Source organism: Lepidothrix coronata, unplaced genomic scaffold (assembly GCF_001604755.1).
Source record: "Lepidothrix coronata isolate B3197 unplaced genomic scaffold, Lepidothrix_coronata-1.0 Scaffold13, whole genome shotgun sequence".
Taxonomy (NCBI): Eukaryota; Metazoa; Chordata; class Aves; order Passeriformes; family Pipridae; genus Lepidothrix; species Lepidothrix coronata.
Genome location: NW_016690193.1, coordinates 779,066 through 799,158, shown reverse-complemented (window position 1 = coordinate 799,158; position 20,093 = coordinate 779,066). Strand labels below are relative to the sequence as shown.

General features: G+C 45.6%; 1 protein-coding gene across 1 annotated transcript in view; it reads left to right on the top strand.

Moving 5' to 3' along the window:
• Window positions 1-1,957: 1,957 nt before the first annotated feature.
• ELOVL6 (ELOVL fatty acid elongase 6) overlaps window positions 1,958-20,093 on the top strand; it is a 77,867-nt gene continuing 59,731 nt past the window's right edge. Inside the window, exon 1 of the mRNA XM_017805891.1 lies at window positions 1,958-2,212. Coding sequence (XP_017661380.1) covers window positions 2,124-2,212 — 89 coding nt within the window. The 5' untranslated portion in view covers window positions 1,958-2,123. The remainder of the gene's footprint in view (window positions 2,213-20,093) is intronic.

The window sequence follows — 20,093 nt, the reverse complement described above, 5'->3', positions numbered from 1 at the left end:
TACTGAACTAGAAGGAGATGGGCACCCCATAAAAACCCACAACAATATAGAGGTATGCACATGAATGTGCACAGAGGGACTAAGATTGTCTCTTGAAAATGTATCATTCTCCCCACATGCTTTCTCCTGAGAGGTATTCACTACTTCAAGTTTGTGCTTTTATGTGAGAATTAACTAAAATACTTCAAAAATGGTTACATAAAAGTTATTTCCCCTTAAAATAGACCATAAATTTTTGTTTATTGTTCTGGACTGCAATTGATATAATCAACTAGAAGCACAGCTTACAAACTCCTCAAGGCTAACAAGGTTTTATATGTTCTTCCACTGTTCATGCAGATTTTGACAGTAACCCCAAGCTTAGGCATTAGCTTGCAGATAGTCACATGTTAGGGGAAATTTTCAGATAGACACCATAAGATCAGGACAGGCAGGGAGGTAGGATTTATTAGAGATCATTTAACCTATTTAGAAGTCCTGTGAGCTACAGAAAACTTGGAAAAGTCCCTGGTGAGCTTTTGAGACTCACATGAATCCCAGTAGGGTTTAGTGTTTCCAGGTTATAATTGTATTTCTTGAAACTGTTACAGTTGATTTTCAAGTGTTGCTGTGACTTAACCTCTACGTCATGTCTTGCACAGTCAGCACTCCAGAATGAACACTGAATGCCACATGGATGATTTGTGAGTCTGGATGGCAGTTAAACTCCTAGGTAGACAGAAACCCTGGGGGCAATTGTCAGACTCATCTGAAACCCTATAGCCATCCTAACCCTAAAGGAGCCCTTGCCATAGCATTTTATAACCTCACCAGCTCTGGCACCAACTTTAGGAAGCCATCAGTGTAAGAGAGCTGGTCTCCGACCTTCTGGCTAATGTGCTGAAAAACATGACTCAGAAGAGCATTGTAGTAAAAATGCAAGCAGGATCACCAGACTGGTTACCTGCTGATGTCCTACAGCTTTAGGGCCCCCCTTTTTTTTTTTTTTTTTTTATTTTCTGAGTGCTTGGCTTTAATATTAAAGACTTCCATGTCAATGAGAGTTAAAATCCAGGAGAGTAAAGAGCATGCTGACCTGTGCCAGATCTGCTCAATTACAGCTGGATTTTCTGACATGAAAGCATTTCACCTCCTGTCTTTAGACTGCAAGCTCAGTGGAGGCTGGGACCACTATTTTAGGTCAGCTCGTACTGTAACACATATCCAGGGTGCTGCTGGAGTCGGAAGAACTCAGCTGGAGACATCAGCAAGTGGCAAACGAGACAGGAAGGCAAAATTAAGGCTATATATACACCATGTGACCCAGCTGTGAGATGAGCTCAGCAGGTGATAGTTAGAGTCGAGGTCTCTGCCCCATGTTCTACCAGCTCCATGCATACTGTAACATCCAAAAGTGTGGCTGTGCACAGCAGGGAGCTCAGGGTAGCTTGTCTGCGGGACAGTGCCCCCCGCATGGGGACACCCAGCCGCAAACCCTTCCCCTGCAGCATGCCAGGCCCGGGGCAGAGGGCCCAGTCCCGCAGGGTGGCAGCAGCCACAGCAGGTGCACTGGGATCTAAATGCAAAAAGGACGTGTAGGGGGTGTGTGTAGGCTTCTTCTGGGGCAGTATATGCGTCTGCCCTTCTGCCCAAATCTTAACTCGTCGTTCTTTAGTTCCCGCGTGGCCGGGGAGGGCGCGCAGGTCGTTGCGGCATGGATTCAGCCCGGGGATGGGGGCTTCCTATTTTTGTAGTTATTTTTGACGGCTTGGGGTGGCACGGGGGGCTCCCTCCCCCGCCAGGAGTGCAGCCCCGCAGCGGATGCCCCGAAGAGCGCTGCGAGTTGTGCGCGGGGCGGAGGGGGGCGGGTGTCCCGGGCGGCGGCGGCGGCGGCGGCGGGCGGGCACTAAGACCGCGCCGCCCCCGGGCGCTGCGCGGCGGCCGCAGAAGAGGAGGAGACCGGCGGGCCCGGGAGGAGAGGCGCGGAGGGGAGCGGAGCTATGCTAAACCCGGGGTACCGCTGAGGCGGGGCGGGCCAGGCCAGAGGCGGGGGCTCTCCGGCGGCGGGCGCGCAGGGGCCCGGCTCCCGAGGCGGCGGCAGGCAGCATCTCGGCGCGGGGAGCGGCTCCGCAGCCACCGGGCCAATGAACATGTCAGTGTTGACTTTGCAGGAATACGAATTCGAGAAGCAGTTCAACGAGCATGCGGCCATCCAGTGGATGCAGGAAAACTGGTGAGTGCCGCCCTCGGGCCCCGCCGCCCGCCCGGATCGGGAAGGCGCTGAGCCCATCCGGGTGCGCGGGTTGCGCCCGGCCGGCGCGGCTGGGCTCGGCTGGGCTCGGCTGGGCTCGGCTCTGCGCCGCCGTGCGCGGGCACACGGGTGCTGCCGCCGGCGCTACCTGCGCGCCCGGGCGGAGACTGACCCGCCGGGTTACACAAGGCCGGGGCATCCCGCCGCCGGCGCGGTGCGATGCGGGCCCTGAGCCCCGCCGCCGCCCCGGCCCGGCGGCGCAGAGCCGCACACGTGCCCCGGCTCTGCCCTCGGCCTCCCCTGCCTCCATCCCTGCCTCCATCCCTGCCCGTCCCTCCCGCTCCCCCCACTACGCCCCCGTTCAAACAAGTTGCGCGTTTGCCCGCGTTCTCCGTGGAGCCCCTTTCTCTTCCCCTTCCCCTCCCCCAGCTCCTAATAAAACTTCATTTGCAGCCATGAGGCTATTAACTTTCCCGGCGTGTGCGTGTGGCTGGGGAGCCGGGGCGAGCCGAGCCGAGCCGCGGCGGGACCGGGGGTGCGCAGAGACCTGTCGGGGCTTCCCGGGTCGCGGCGAGCCGGAGCCTGACGGACCCGTAAAGGGACGCACGCTCACAGCCCGGTCCGCCGAAGGGGAGTGGCTGTGCCGGGAGCCTGCTTTCTGCCCGGCACTGCCCCGGGAGCATCCCTGGGCCCTGGCCGGCATCATGGAGACAGGGATGGAGGGAGCGCCCCAGCTGCTCCTGCCCCCTCCGCGGGATCCACTGGCCTGTCCTCGGGAGAGGGTTCCCCTCTCTATCACACCTACTCACACGGTGCCCCAGTCCTCGCCCTAGCTTTGTCCACTTGCACTGGCCTTGTGTTCAAGGCTTGCCCAGGCTCACCTGCGCCCTGCTGCTGCACCATCACTGACCACCCTCGCCTGGTGCCCAGTCTTGCCCTTTCTGCTGCTCCTGTGGTCTGTCTCCCGAGCTAGCCCCCAATTTGTTACTTTACTTACTTTTCTCGTTGCTGGCATGCCCTCCCTTGTCAGTGCTGCCTGCCTTTTTGGGCTTTCAAGTGAGGACCCTACCCATATCACCCTGATGTGACAATGGCAGGATAAGACTGTCTCTGGGCCCAGGCTTTGGTGTCTACATTTTCAGGGCAGAATGGTCCCAGATTGTAGATGGATGTCAGCCAGGGATTTGCTAGAATACTCTAGTGACTGGTCTGGGAACTTTTAAGGGCAGTATAATTAAAATGACCATTTAAGTGCATGTATGTCTCCCTCTGTTCTCCTCCAGGTGAGCTCATTAGCTCTTGAAGAGTGCTTAGTGTCACTCATGTTTCAGGAAAAAGGAGACCACGTAGATATTCTTGGGCTGGGAGTGTTGGATGCTTCCCATTCTGTCCATGTTCCAGAAGAAAATTGGCATCAGAATAGGACAAGCTGGTAAAAGAGGATGGAGAGAGTGATACATGAGTGTATATAATAGCCAAATAACCCAGGAGAGATGCAGTTTAGAATAAAGAACGTGACTAGCAACCACCACTTCTGCATCTTCTTCTTGGCTCTCCTGTGCTTCATGATATGACCTTGGGAACATTACATAACTTCTTCCAGGCCTCAGTTTCCCCAGCAGGGAAAGACCAGGGGAGCTGGGGATAATAATGCTGAAATGCCCATATGAGGTGCTTTAATGACTTACATAATGTTTGCCGAGTGCCTTGAAGATGTCAGGTACTATATAAATGCTAAGCAGTGTTATTAAAATATCCCTGGCAGTTTCATGTGCTGCAGAAGTCACCAGCTGGACTCTGTAATGCTGGGCTCCCACTTCCCAGGTTCAGAGGAAGAGACCATCAGTATTACACTGCTGCTTTACAGCTAAAGAGACATGATCATCCGTGTGCACAAGCCTTCTGATCTAGTTTCCCCTTCTCTAAGGGAACTGATGAATTAGTACCTTTGATTCACATGAAAGTAAAGGAGAGTGATCTGCTTGGGGGCCTGGGAATGTTTCTGGAAGTGAAACGGAGCTGTGCCCTCTGAGGTCTCTGTCGTGGCAGGCTTTCCCTGAAAATGCTGAGGATGACTTCTGAGTTTCAGGTTAAATTGTGCATTTTTATCTTCAAGAAATGCACTTGCTTAGGGATACAGGTCCTGTTCAAGCACTTGAGTTGTGCAGGGAGCTTAACTGGTGAAATACAGCAGCTAAGGGCTACACAAGAAGGCTTTTTTACTTATCAGGGTGACTCAATAGGTTTGTGCATGCAGACATCAATGGCAGTACATGGCTTCTACACTTTGTAGGAGTAGCCTTAATGTACACATCATTAACGTAAGAACGTTCTAAGATGAGGTTGTTAAGTAGTAGTTTGCAGGGATAAACATGTTTTTTCATTCTTTTGGCAGCAAGACAGACTAAGGAAACACTATGGCAGGATTTTAAACTGTAATCACTATTTAAATTAGGATGTGATACTATTACAATGTCCAGCATGGAGGGAAATAAATTCTTTAGGTGTGGCATTTGTTATTTTACTTAATCTCAAAAATATTTCCTGATACCTTATAAAACAAAAAAAAAGACTGTGAGGTGTTAGGGGAGATGAAGTGGTTCTAAGGAGTTGACCCTGACTTTTGGATTATTAGATGCATCTTTGGAGTCTGACTATGTTGCATATGAAAACGTAGCCTAGTTTGAGGATGGACATGAATTCTTTTACATACCTTCTGACTTCTGAGCTGGTTAAAGCACCAACAAGCCCTTTTAATTAAAACTGTGTAAGGCTAAAGCTGGAAAAGCTTGAATGCAAAGCCCGGGGTAGTGGCATACCCCTAGGTACTGGTATGGTTGGTTAGGAAGGATCATGGTGCAAGGAATGAAGTGTCTGGGTCAGCCAAGGCTCGCCCCTCCTTTTCCTCAGTCCTCTGAGTCTACTTCAAGCTCCATCACTGCCTGGGGAAAGTGCATGTCCTCTGCCCTCTCCAGTCGCTGGCACCCAGGCTTTTCTTCAGCACACCCTCATCCTAGGGCTTGTTTCCTCACTGCCATCTGCCCTTGGAAATCATCTCTCTGAGTCTGACATGAATGGAGCCCATCTGATGGCATATTGGTCTAATGGCAGCGAATGAGGACCTCCTTGCTTCATTCCAGATGTTTCTGTTTCACTGTATGGAGGGCCCCATCCTGCAACATGCATCATTCTGAGACCTCTTTAAAACTTGCGCCTGGATTAGCAGAGCTGTAAAGAGGGTACTGTTTTGACACAGAGGAAAAATGAATAGTCTGTTTCCTGATACTTATAAGCTGATGCATTTCATGCCTCCCTGAGTGCTTGGCTTTATGTTTATGCACACTGTAATGGTATAGCCCCAGACTGCCTGATTCTTTTGCATGGAGGCAGGAGAGGCTGAGCAAAGTTGGAGGCTGCAAAGACAGACCTCCAGCCTGCTGGTCTCTGATGGTAAGAGCTGCCAATTAGTTGTCTTCCCTAAACAAGCAATGGCAGGTTTTCAGGAGGTTAAAGAACTAACAGGTCCTTTTACTGTCATGAAACTTCTTAGACTTTATGTTGCGGGAAAAGCTGTTGTTCATATAAGTTTAAGTATAGTGCCATCATGTAGCTTTAAATATAAAATACAGTATCACTTTAAGATACACTATCATATTGTGCTGAAACCATGGGAGGTCTGATTTAAGCATGACCAGGGTTAAGTCAAATGTTTATTAAAGTAATTGCTTAAAATGATTTCTCAAATCAAACTCTCCCAACACCTCCTCCCAAGCTTCTTCAAACAGGAAAGTGGTATGAAGTAAGTACTCTGCAGAGGATTTTTTTCCCCTTAAACTGCTGTATGAGAATTAATGCAGTTCTAGTTCTTTATCTCTCGTAGGTAAGTATATTATTATTTTTGAAAATTCACAGTTCTGTCAGACATGCAGCAAAGAGGGTTGTAGTGCCAAGATCCTGATTCCCAGCTGCAGCCAGTGAGGCAGCAAAAACTGTCTGGTGCTTAGGAAAGCCGAAGTGACAGAAATGCCTGGATGGAGTGGTGACTGCTGGAGTCCTTCTCCATCCTGCTGCAGAGCACCAGGTTCGGGCATCAGCACGAAGTGACAGTCGTTCCTGTTATAATTGTCTGGCCAATAATAATTATCTTCAGATGTCTGCTGACGAGGGGCTCGCCAATGGGGAGCCAGGAGGCCTGTGCTGACTGCGCCGAGATTATCTGGGCGAGGTGACGTCACGCGAGGGCTTGCCTAAAATCACAGAAACTTTTCCTCTGCTGCTCCGCCGGCTGCTGCAGCGGTTGGGCCATCCCTGCCCTGGCACCGATGCCCTCTAGCCAGCTGCTGCCCTGGGCAGGCTCTCCTCGCTCCTCTCTCTTCTGCCTCTCCTGTTTTTCTCCCTGAAAAGCCACGGTTTAACCCTTGGCAGCCAGCAGTGTGCTTGCAGATAGTAGCAGGAGCTGAGTAGGAGTGGAGGAGGATGAGCAGGATGAAAGCGAAACTGGTTGTTCCTTAAAGATGCTGTGGGGCTCTGCTGCAGAAACAGGCTGGTTTTGTTATCATTAACAAAAGTAATGATTCAATAAGGAGAGAAGCACTGCATTAGGACTGCTGGACATGTTTTGCTTTTTAAAGGGCTCTAGCAACTCAAACTTGATTCTGAAATTAACTTTGTGAACCTTAGGTGAGTATAAACGTTTGTGTATTTGAAAGAAAACATCCGTGCAGGAGGTTATTTTTAACATTTTGTTACCAAAACTTTTATGTGGTAGAGGCAGAAAGTGCAGCCAGTGCTGAGAGAAATTTATCCTTTGGTGTGATTCTCTTTCAAGTCAAAACTGCAGATAGATGTGGAAGGGCAGATGGTCAGCTAATTTGGATTTGTAAATGCAGTTGCCTTTTAATAATTCACACAAGCACCATCGTCCTAGACAGGTTTGTTTCCTAAATGCAGAACAAGCTCTCCTCATCCACTTAAGCTGCTCTTACTTCATGCAGAAATCAAGAGTGAGAGGCTGTGAGCATATCTCTCCAGGCATATGTGTGTAGCGGCCAAAAACTGATGTAAATTACTTTTTTTTTTTTTCCCTGAGCTCTTGCTAGATGCCAAGTGAAGGATGTGGAGAGGGATGCTGCAGTCACCCTGTCCTTTTCTCTGTGCTGCAGCAAGGACTCAAAGGGAAGATGTATGAGTTGCTCTTTTCAACAGAGAGACTGTTTTATTTGAGCAGAATTCAGTTGGCCCAAGAATTGAGCTTGCCTCCACATGTCATTCTCCAAAGGGGATTTTTGCTGCTGTCTTGTGCAAACTGGCCATAGAGCTGACAGGGCCACCAGTGCATGGCAGCCTTGGTGCTGCAGAGATTACCCACCTCTTTGCCTTCATCCCACAGGCCTGTCTGAGCAAAAGACTGATGGAGTATCGCAGGGCTTTGGCTCCTTGAAAGTACAAGGATGGAGTCTGTGTGGAATAACAGTAGGTGTCCTTTCAGAGTTCAGGTATTTTCAGTCTATGTGTGGGCCTGGGGAGAAAAAAAATATGGTGGGCACCAAAATGTCATCCTGAAGATAAGTACATCAATGTCTTTTGGATTCAGCCTACTACTAAAGCATAGGCCTTAGCCTTTTGCTTACTCTACTAGGGTATGAACACATCTGTCATCATGTAGCTTAAGTAACTGTAAGCCTCTGAGAGTGAAGACATCTCTTCTACTACGTGAAACACCATGTGCTTCTGGGAATAATAATTTTGTAAGAATGGAGCAAGGAGTAATCTAGGAGCTTGTCATAATTTTCAGAAGTAAATATGGACATTTGAGAACATTTTAGTTTAGGATGAGATGTAAGATTCTGATTTATTTTAGCTCTTTTGAAAAAGTAGCTCATATCCTCAACTAAGCGTACGCAGAAGGGTGTTTATAATAAGCATGGGCTGAGTAGCAAGTGGTGGTGTGAACCCTTGGAAGCAGTGTGCTTTTTGTGAGTGGGCAGAGGAGCGATGAGAAGAAACTGATTTCCCCTAGAGATTGGAGTGCAGAGTGCCCAACTCTCTCCTTCCTCCTCTGAACGCCCTGGCCCTTTTGAATCTGAAGAGAGTTTTTTGCCTCACCTTGAGGAAACAGCAGTTTATGTGCCAGCACGTGAGTTGCTGTTGGCTGTTCTGCTCTCAGGTTGCATATGATTCTAAGCCCTTCCTGAGCACCACAGCAGCATTACCGTCCCAATTACCGAGTTTTAGTCATATCTTGATGATGAGCCACTGTTATTAAGTTGATGATTTTTTCCTCCTGCTAGTTACATGTTCGTTGTCCCTTGCAACTTAGAGACATTTAAAAAATGTCTCCTTTAAAAGTGGTGAATAAAATCTACATCTCTACAGCTTCCATGTTCTTCTCCTCCCCCAAATGGGCACAGTCTGGTTGTCTGTAGTCTGGTAAAAGAAGTGCTGTAGACAGGCTACAATAACTTGTTAGATCCTGTTCTTTTAATGGACTCCATGCTGGTAGTTGCTGCCTTTAAATGGGCTTAGGGAAAGCAGGAGATCGCTACTTGTAACTCATAGTGTGATCTGCAACGCCTTATGTAGCTGGCCTTTTCCCTGACCCCCCTGTAAAAATGCAATGAGCATTCATGTCCAGTACATCTACTGCTCCTTTAAAAAGTCAAATGTGGTTGCATTCCCACTGGTCTCAGCAGAGAAAGGTCTGTCAGACTATTTAACTCTCAAGTTTATGCACTGTGTTTTGCTGTCGATCTCTTCTCCACAGCTGCCTATAGTGGTACTCTGAATAAAAGGATGTTTCGTACTTTTTTCTTCCATCATGTCTCTGCCCCTTGCTGAAGAGTCTATCCCAAGCCCTTTTCAGCTGACTTTGATGTCCTGACTCTTAGGAATAAATATGGAGATAAAAAAGGGGAAAAAATTTTAAGGGAAAAGCTTACAGAGCTGGAAGTGTTGGAGGGTACAGAACTGGGGTTTCTTTTTTTTGCTTTGAGAGTGAACTTTTGTTGGTGTTCATGAAGCTTTTCACAGATTTGAGAATGATTATGTAGCACAGGGTCCACTAGGACTGCACAAGGCAAGATGATGTAAAACACTTTTTGGAAAGCTTAATTAAGAATTCAGATACTTCTTTTTATATTGGAAATGGGCAGAGGTTAAAAGATATTATTTTTAAATGTAAATTAGCATAATCTAAAATATAAAATAAACTTCACTGACTCAGACTATATCAACATGTGAGATGTTTGTGTAACCACATTACCCACATACTGCTACCCAGTACCTTTTTTCTTGCCAACCATTTTGTCAGCCCGCTTGAGCCCTGTCCTGGGTTGGAGTAGAAGGGGTTTGCCTTCTGCTGTGCCACCCCGTCCCTGACCAAAGCACCCCAGCCTGCTCCTACTACAAGCCACGCTGTTCCTGTTCATGTCACAGCATCACATCCCCTGGGGCTCCCTTGGTTTGCTGGGTAAGGCTGGTGCAGCCTGGTGGGACGCTCTGCAGGGACACCCAGGTTAGCGTTTTGCAAGCTGGTAACAGAACGGGAAACAACCAGGCTGTGGTCAGACCAGGCTAATAAAAGGAGAAAATTGTATCAGTTCTCGTGGGTGGTTATTAAGGCTTTCAGATCCAAAGTAGCAATGGTACCTGATACTGCCCTTCATGGTGTGCCCTGTACTATATGCTTCATTGCAAACCGTCCATTGCAAATCTTGTTGACTTTTATGAGGAGGTCTTACCCTTTGATTGCTGAGAGTTCTAGTTACAGGAACTAGAAGCAAGGTGGAAGGATTCCAAAAGCAACATAACCTCAGTTTGGCTAGAGAAGGGACCCAGGTCCTACAGAGCGGACATGGCATGAAGTGGTGGGCAGATCTTACATGCTGAGCAGTCCTTGACCTCCTGTGGGGACGAGCCGATATTTGGAGTAGGGAAGAAAAGGGGCAGATGCAAGTCAGTTGTTTGCCTCATGCCAGTGGACTTGGGACTTTGCAGAGCACGCGTAATGGTTTATTCAGCGCATGGTATGCAGGGGACAGATACACCTCTGAGGATGTGGGGAGACTGACTTCAAACTGAATGCAGCTATAGCCACCTTGTAGAAGTTGGGCATCAGTCAGGTGCTTGAGTCCCATGATTTCAATGGAAATCAAGGACCTGTGTCATCTCTGAAAAGGTCTCTTTGTGCCTCAGTTCCTCAGCTGTAACATAGGTAAAATTCCTCTCTGGGGATATTCAGAATTGGTTTTCTACCATGTCAAAAAAGTGATCCTGATGTGGTAAGACCCATATGAATAAGTACATGAAAACACTACAGAAAACATAACTGTCTTACACTATTACTATGAGGCTTGTACTAGCACTGAAGAATACTTTATTCTTGCCAAGGATGTAGGACAAAGTTTGTCTCCTTCATTGGGGTAACTGAGGACTGAGAAGAGCTGCTGTAATATTAGAGGCAAGGCAGTTTAGTGTTGGTACCATGTGGTTAAACTGCAAAAGTTTTAATTGCAAATTTATGAAAGGAATTGTCCTTCAAATAGTCCAAGAAAACTTCAGACTATTCAACATTTAATGATAACTTTCAAATAGAATTTTTAAAATTTGTTGGTAATTAGTTTCAGTATATGAAATCTGCAGAAAGAGTGAAAAATGAATTTGACATCATCCAGGTTGTGAGCTCCTCAAATTGAATGTGTTGATTTTGATGTCTGATGGCCTCAGTTACCCCTGGACATAGAACTTGAGGTCAGTCAAGAGTGTTATTAAGGACAAATGTCTGCCCTGTATGTCTTGAGCCATCAGTAGTATAAATATGCCTGGAAAGAGCAATCCCAACGAGTGCCAATTAATATTTTAAGGGGAAGAAACAATGGGCCAAGCTAATTTCAGAAAAAGTATCAGAATGCTATTATTGAGGAATCTGATCTTCTGACTAATAAAGATGGTTTTCAGTTTTCTTTTTTTATTTTTTTCTTCCTTTTTTTTTTAGTTTATTTAGAGCCATTAAGAGCTACTTAAGATGACAGTAAAATCCCTTAAGTATAAACAAAAGCAGGGTGCCAAAGTTCTCGCACTGTGCCTTTCAAATACTGGGTTTATTAACAAATGTTTATGAAGTCTGGCTTTTTCCTTATGTAGTTTTCTTTTTAGCTTTAATTGGGAATTTCCCCTCTAGGTCTCCTGGTGTGCATCTTCTGAATGCAGGTCCCTGTAAACATTACTGGGAATTTTGTTGTTTCCAACATATGACATCTCCAGGCAGCTGAAAGCCCTTAGTTTTCTTCCTTTTTTTTCTCCCTTGAGGATATGGCTGTCCAACTCCTTTGCCATATCTTTGCAGGTCACAACCAAGTGAAACATTGGTTATTAGGAGGAAATTATGTAGACACCTTACATTTCAATTCCTTCCTTCTTGTGTCTTCATCCTCCTGGTCTTGGCACCCAAGCGGAAAACTCCAAGCTATTTTGTACACCACATTGATGTCTAGATCTTCTTGTCTACCTCCACTTTCACAAGGAATTTTGCTCTGTTGACATGGTAGCTCTGGGGCTGCCAGCTGCCCCAGCCCATGTTACATCTCTGCCGCTCTCCTGGGTGTACAGGGATCCTGCTCATGTGCTCAGGCATCTTCTGTGCTCGGGCAACTGACCCAAACCCAGCAAAACCCGCTGGTGATTTCACTGCCTTTCCTAGGCAAAAGCAGAAGCTGTGAGGATGTGCTAAGTGGAACTGCTGATGAGTGTGTGCAGCATTGATTGCAGACTCATGATGAAACAGGTTATTTAACAGGTAGAAGTATTTCAAGGTGCATAATGTTTCTTTATATTATTTTGTGAGGGCATTTCCCCATTATGGTATTTCATAAGATATTGCTGTTGGCCACTGTCTGAAACAAGATACTGGCCTAATTCAACCTTTGATCTGATCTGATCTCTCCTCTGTGCTTAAATATCCTTTTTTGATCACATGCCTGATAAAGTGACATTCTCTCTCGCAATGACAGTGTACACAGATAATCAGTTTATTTTGTTACAACATTATTTGTTATTTTAGAACTCTGTAAATACTGTGGAGTTAAATACATTATTTTTAAATCTTGCTTGGGAGCCTGATGCTTGGCAAGATTGCTTCTGGGCAAGGCACTGTCTGCGGACACAGTAAAAAACTCTTCTCTTGCCCCTAACAGCTTGTGGGTTTAGTTTAAGACTAGTAGCCCAGGCAGAAAAAACTTACTACTTTTGAGAAGGTTTAGATAAATTATTGCATGTACTATGAGAGCCAGATCTGTGCAGCTACATTGCGACCATCTCTGTGACCCAATTGGGAGTTTTGCTTCTGTCCCAGCAGAGGGAGGATGGCTCCAGACAGCCAAACACCTTGAAGAAAAGTAATTGCTATAGCATTGGAAGGAATCCTCAGCTAATGTGTCCTTGTTCACTGACTTCTGGTGTTGTGTCTGAAATGCATGGTTTTTATTTTTAACAAATTCACATGAGCTCTCCAGCATTTTCCAAGAACTTCCCTCCTATATCAGCACTTGGACCATGGACAAATTTAAAAATTTAGTTTGAAAGATAGGATCAACACCAGATATTCCTGTTGCAACACTTGGAGCCAGACTGTCACAAGGCTGTTGTACTCAGGATGCTTACACTTGTTAGAAATGAAAGAAAACTGCTGAAAGAAACATTTTGAAAACCTGTCCCTTGATGTTCATGAGAGGTGGTCCTTGTGTATGTTTCCCCTGCAGGAAGATGGTAGTTACAGTGGATGCCCTTTCCCAGATTCCTTCATGTATGTGTTTTGATCCTGCTCAGGATGTTTGCATGTCTGAGATCCTGGTATTTGGTGATTGTGGGCAGTTAATGTTAGTGTTCACTCATCCAGTCCTTGGAGCACCTTGCAGGCATGGTGATGGGATTTGTTTGACCATGGATGCCTGCTGTGTAAGGTGTCCTGAGTCATCTCATATGGAAATAGGGAGCTGAGAGAAATAAGTTGTGTTCTAAAACCACTCCCTTCTCTTTAACAAATGTAGAGAGACTCCAGGGAGCTAACTGAACCATAGCTGTTTCTCACAATCCTTCTTCCTTCCTTCCCCACCATGCTTTTTCTTCTTTTTTCTGATACCTATTTTATTTTTACTTGTTATCACCCTTTGCTCCTCCCTCTTTCGTTTTCTGTATATCTTCTTCCCATTTAGGACCAGTCAGGTCAGCAGCACGGGTGGCTGTATGCTTCTGTGAAACAACTTGCAGGGTGGGACACAGCTGGCAGATGTTTTGGTGTTGGGCTGGTGGAGCTGGGCAGTACAGACCAGGCCCTGAGCTGTCTCTGGATGAACAGAAAGAGGACTGCACCTTTTGATTAAGTCACTTCGTCCTTGATTTCTGGAAAAGGACAATAATAACTGAAGAAGAGTGCTTGTTTGTAGCTTTCCACAGCGCCCATCGTATCCTGATATAAAAGGGCCATCTATTTTAAAAGCCACTTTTCAGTCACCAAATGGAAAAATCCTGAACAAAGTCTACAGTAAAAATTCTGTTGCCTTCAATGTAAGAGATTTTGTTCCTAAACTTGTATGTGTTGGCTAAATGTAATGTAGCATCTGGTATGTAAAATGATTATGACAATTCACATATTTTGAAATGGTCATTACTGTAAATGGAATAATTAGGAAAGATGCTAGAAGAAAATGAAGAGAAAAGAAATTGTGTCTGCATTTTGGAGAAATACACACCAGGCTGATAATATGGGCAATCTAGAGATTAGAGAGAAATCGTAAGAGCTACCAGAGGTTTTCATTGTGGGGTGAACAAGCAGAGCTCTTCCCTGTGCCTTCTGTCGTAGCATGCCCTTGACCGAGAAGAAAAATGGACTAGGGTAACAAAAAAGATCTGTTAGAATCTATCATGTGTCAGCATTAAAGCTGGGAATGCAGATTTTGACCTCAGGCTTTCCAAATACTCTTCTTGCCTTGGTAGTCCCCATGACTTCAGCTGTTCTGGTGTCATGGAACATCTTCCCTAGTGAAATGCTGGTGGCTTCGGGGTGGACATACTAAGTATGTAAGATACTGGTGAACCTCAGTGAACTGTTGCAAGTACTGTGAGCAGTTTTCAACTGCTTCCCTTAAAATGGCATATAGGATTGAGGGAGGCTTTTGGCAGACCACAGGTATCTTGCCTACGATTATGTCCAGCATTTTGTCTTCATAGGCTGTGTTCTGATGACCTTAGTTACTATCCATATTTATTGCTGACAGTTAGGCCCCTTTCCATTAAACTAGATAGTGTTGTAGCTGTTTACAGGGGACATGAATTTGACTTTGGACATCTTTAGCCCATTTACCTTGTTTAAATTTTCAAGAATGAGGCTTGGTGGAGTTTCACATAGCTCTTCTGTTGTTAAAATAGCTGTACATCTTGAAAGAGGGACACTTGTATTCGCTGTATTACCATGGAGAGTTACAGTATTTTAGTATCTTTTTTCATTTTGCTAAGGTCCAGACAGAATTCCACAGTCACATTCTTGGTGAGTTAGGTGCTTTAATGACAGAAGCTCTATAATGTAACATTTCTAAGAACAGGAGGGATGCCTTGAAAGTGGTGAATCTGCACTACCAGGGCTGCTCTGAGAGCTGCCTGAAGTAATTTCAAATGGAATTCTTGCCGAATGAAAATGGCCAATTTCTCTGACTTTCAGCTGAGGTCTCTCTTCTTAGCACCCAGGTCCTATATGACATTTAAAGAAAGCAAGACTTTGGTTCCTAACACTGTTGAGAGTCTCTCATTGCATATACAGACATAAACTTGGTACCATCGTGCATTTTTCCTAGCTGCTGGATCAATGCTACATCTTGAATGTTAGCCAGTGTATGAGGCAAGAGGAGCAGCCTCCCTGTCACCCAGGTTGCACAAGGGGGTGATGTCAGGGTGGGTTGCTTTGGGTTTGCTGGCACTGGAGTAGCTTCCCAGGGCTGAACTTTTGCCCCATGCCACGCAGATGCAACCACTGCTACAGCTGGGTGAACTGAGCTGCCTGTCGTGGCTTCTCCTGGGACCATGATCTCCTGCAGCGGAGCAAAAGGGACCAGCAGAGGCAGAAAATTGTCAGACTGCTCCACCTGCCTTGCCTGGAGGTTCCTGAGAGCAGTCTCACACACAGCACAGCATGGAGGTGATGTGTCCTAAATAGTACCCATGATGGCTTATATACAGAGGTATTCATGGCTCATGTGCCCAAAATGTTGCACCCATGCAGTCAGAGCTGTTTCCTTCTAGCTGCATGAGTAGGAATTCTTAAGTTGTGAATTGGACAAACACCCCTCTCCAACTGGATCTCACAGTCTGCTATGATAACAACCTGTGTTGTGGTCCTTAGACTATCCTGCTCAACTTGCTTCATTCAAAGAGTGGATAAGGCACCCATCTGGAGAACTATAGACTTTCAAAGACCTTCATTATTAAAATTGGGGTCTGGATTCTTCCAATTCAGTGGGAGACATCTGTGATGTAAATGGGAAGTGGATGTGAGTTTTTGTGCCTGAGTACAAGATGGCTCTACCATTACCTGTAGCTTTGGTGCAGAGATATGAGCGCTGCTGAAGTTGGAATAAGCCAGCATTCTGCAGGCTTCCCACAGAAATACTGGTGAAGATGATGTAAATGCAAGATTTGACTGTGGAGTAAATGGTAATATATGGGGGGGTCACTTCTTCAGTGTGAAGATTAAACTGAAAAAGGACTTGTTTCCCAGAGACTGGCTTACATGCAATCCTTTCTGTGCAAGTGCTCCTCTTCCAGAATAAAACTACCCATTATCCAGTGTTGAACCAGTTAATGTTAGCAGTGGGTAAAGGTGCTGCCTTCTCTGCTCTGAGGTAGTGGCTGCACATTGCAGAAAGCCTTACAGAACAGGAGGGAGAAAGATGTCATTTTAAGTCAGGCTGTGTTGACTCATAGGAGACATTCTGAAGGTTATGGATATATGTTAAGCAGGTATTAAATAACCCTTGCTTTATAAATATCATTTACAAAAGCAAGTATCCTTCAGGGCACCAGAGTGTATAAGAATATGAGTTAATTAGAGTCTGCATTTTCAAAGCAGCGGAACAACTGGATTTAGATCAGAGGAACTGCAAATAAGTTTCCTAGTGACTTGAAATCCGGTGATTTTTGCAAAACTTCCTGGCCTCATCCCTTGCTTTTTCTTCTCCCTCGCTGCTTTCTGCAGCTGTGTCCATTGGACTTGGTGTAGTGGTTTGTGATGTGTGTGACTCCAGAGAGGAGTGGTGCAGCCCCACTGTGCAGTGGCTGTTTGCAGAGGGGCAGGTTCACCCGCTGGTGGGATGTCACAGCACTACTCAGAGGCACTCAGTGACTTGTTTTGCAGAGAAATGCAGGCTGGCAGGAGGAAGAGCCAGAACACAGGCTAATTTGTAAAGAGGCTCGGTGGAGCATTTAATGGCCTGCAAAGTGACCAGGTTAATCCTGGAAACCTGCAGCCTTTATCATGACACCTGACACAGCAGCACAGCCGGCCGGCTCTGATTTACCAGATTTCCATGGTCACGTCTCCGTCTTTCTAAACATGGCACAGATTTTTTCCTTTCTCAGGCTTAAGGTGGGGAGCGGGGAGGGGGGGGGCTCGGCAGCAGTGGAAAAAATCAACATTAAGCCTTCTCAAAACCAGTATGAAAATGCAGGGGTCTCATTGTAAAAGGAAGGGACCCTAACACCAGGGTGGTGCATCGTTCAGGTTACTGAGGCTGTGACTTTGTCTGCAGCATGAGCAGCCTCGTGGTGCATTCAGAAATGCTTGCCTGACTAACATATTGCTTACATTTGCTGACTCACTCTTGCACTGCCTTTTTCTTTCTTGTTCCCTGGATGTGTTGATTTTTATCTCTGTTACTAGGGCTGTGCCCCAGACACTGTATAATCAGCGTGTTTGTGTTTGGCTCCCATGTGGGTGGGAGGTATCTACATTTGGATACAAATGTTAATATAATTCACCCGCAAGTGAATAATAGGAACAAAATACAGATGTCTGAACCCCCCTGGCGTGAGAGGGAGGTTAGTGACACACTGCTCTTGGGGCAGGGCCATCCCCAGGATCATTGCCTGGCATTTTGCACCACCACCTGTGTTCAGTCTTGCTGTCTCTTCAGGTTCTGCTCCCCAATACGATTTTGACTGATTAATTTAAATTCAGACTCTTAAAATCTTTCAAAGTGGGACCCATACCCAGCCATGGCTGAGAACCACAGCAGAGCTGCTGGGTCTGCTCTGTCCTGATTTCCTAGGGGAAGTGTGGGTGTTTTAAGGTCCTGCTTTCCAGTTGCACTGGTTGTAGGGTGCTCCTGAAAGGGCTTCTTTGGCAGCTCCTCTATGGCTGTGCTGCAGCAGCCCTCCATCCTCACAGCCCAGCTTGCTTTCCCACTTTGATCTTTCACCCGGAGCCATTAAGTATCTTGCCACTTCAAAGAATGCATGTTCTTGATGTGCAGTGCTCGTGTACTTCTGGAGGTATAGCTCATTTCAGACATATCTTTTCAAATACTAGTGATCCTAAGCGATGGTCCTAAAGTGTTTGAAGATCCAGGTTAGTATGCAAGGACAATTATGCCTTCAGGTTTTTTTCCCTTTACAGCCGAGGCTCCTCAACTTTGTGTATGAGTATGGTTGCATCTATCTTATGTTCTGAACAGACCACCATTTATTTTTCTTGTCCAGCTTGTTTAGGTCTAGTTTGAAGCCCATCTCATTAAGTTGCTATCACACAACACTCCTGTGTCATGTTTTAATCAGATGATGTCCAATATTTTCACAATAGTCCTCATGTGAGGAATGACACTGTATGGCTAACTACCAGGGAACTAATTAGCAGACAGTTCCTTCCCTCATGGTTCAAAGAGCATTATGTATGCATTCCCAGGAGATCATACCACACAGAATCACCTTGTAGCAGCATTGCTGTAAACAAAATATGCTTTTCCCCCTCTGTGCCTTTTCATACTTATTACCATTGTGTTAGATGGGGAGCAGACAGACAGCGCTCCCCGACCAAGCAGAATCCAGCTTCAATGGTGCCTTCAAAACCCTCCCTGTGTTGAAACTACAGCCTCCATGTGCTAGTTTTGCACAGCAGCAGCTGAATAGAGGCAATCTTCTGAGTGCCTGGACACTTCAGGGAACTTCAGCCTGGAAAAGGCTGCCTTTTTGGTTCTTTTTAGGCATCATTGCTTTTTTTCAAGTTAAACAGTATCTATAGGATTTCTTATTGCAGGTTTCAGTATTCCACATTCAGTGAGATCAGTGATATTTAGCATTTGCAAACAGAAATTTCAGAAAAATCTTGGCATTTTTGACTGTGACTTTTGTAAGTGCTGGAGGGCATTAAACATGCAGCTTCTCTTGTGTCTTCTGTTAGCTGTTTCTTCATAGTGGAGATAACTGTCAGCTTCTTGAATCAAGCTCTGAAAGCCCTCCAGGCATTTCAGTGGCAATGCTAAGGACTTGCGACCAGCTTTACTCACTTTAGGGTTTACATTTTTGTTATTGATTCTGAATAGATAATGGACCAAATATATATTCAACTAAAATCAGGACTATGTGTGCTTGTACACACATTTTTGTACACTTGTTAATGTATTTTTATCAATCCCTTTGGCAGCAGAGTGCTGGCTACAATTTGCTTTCAATTGGAGGGGCATGCAGTACACCTGAAATCGACTGCCCCAGTGGTAGAAATACAGCCCTACCCTCTGCCGTGGACTTACCTAGACTGCACTGGAGCAGGATGAATCTCTGGAACACCTGCAGTACGTTGATGATATTGTGTGGGGCAATACAGCTGAAGAAGTTTTGGAGAGAGGGAAGAAAATTGTCCAAATCCTTCTGAAAGCCACTAATTTTTATTGGCTCTTAAAAGCAGTGCCTGGCACCTTGAACCCATGCAGGGAGAACTTACTGATTTATTTTACCCAAGTGAACAGAAATCAGTCACATAACAGACAATAATAAGAGAACTTTAATAAAGAGGCCTTATCTTTATCAGTGGTAGCATGTATTCTGTTGAGATATCCTCTACTGAAATATTTTTTCATTTCTGTTGAAATGAAGGTGAGCAATAAGCTTTTTCTTCAGCATGATACACTCTCACAGGACTGGGTGAGCACTGGTACTGGAACAGATGAACTCTTCTCCACCTCCTGACTGCAGCACCTGCTCCCAGTAACATTTTTATGTCCCTTGTGCAGCTGGATAATGAGTTTCTGGGATGAAAAGCTGCTTTAGTGCAGATTTTAAACTGGAAACCAGGACTTTGCCACCCAGCTTTCAAATGTCCTTTATCAGAGAGTTGAGGAGAAGGCTTCACTGCCTTACCAGAGTACCCTGTAGGCTGGAAACCCTAAGCCTACTCCCACTGTGGTTGGCCCTCAAACTGCTGACACTTCAGCTTTGAGCCATATCCTCTCCCCAGCCCAAAGCTGGCCACTTGACTTTTTCTGTAAGGTGTAGAAAGAGATTTATATCCACTGGAAGATGCTTTGGGCTGCGGGCAGTCAAGGAAATATCCATATATTAGTTATATGGATAGTTGGATCAGAATTTTCCAGCTGTTTATTTTATAAGCATGTTGAGACATCTCAATGCAGTTAGAGGTTATTAAGTCCAAGTTGTTAAGTTAATTTTAATTACTTTAGTAGACCTTTAGCATTCATGTTTAATCCATTGCTACTTATTGGCCTACATGGTATGTTGATACTTTTTAAAGCTTCAGATTTGGCAGGACTCTGAAAGAGTACTTGTATTTTCCAGATACTTGGAGGGTTTTCTTTCTGCTGCTGTTAAA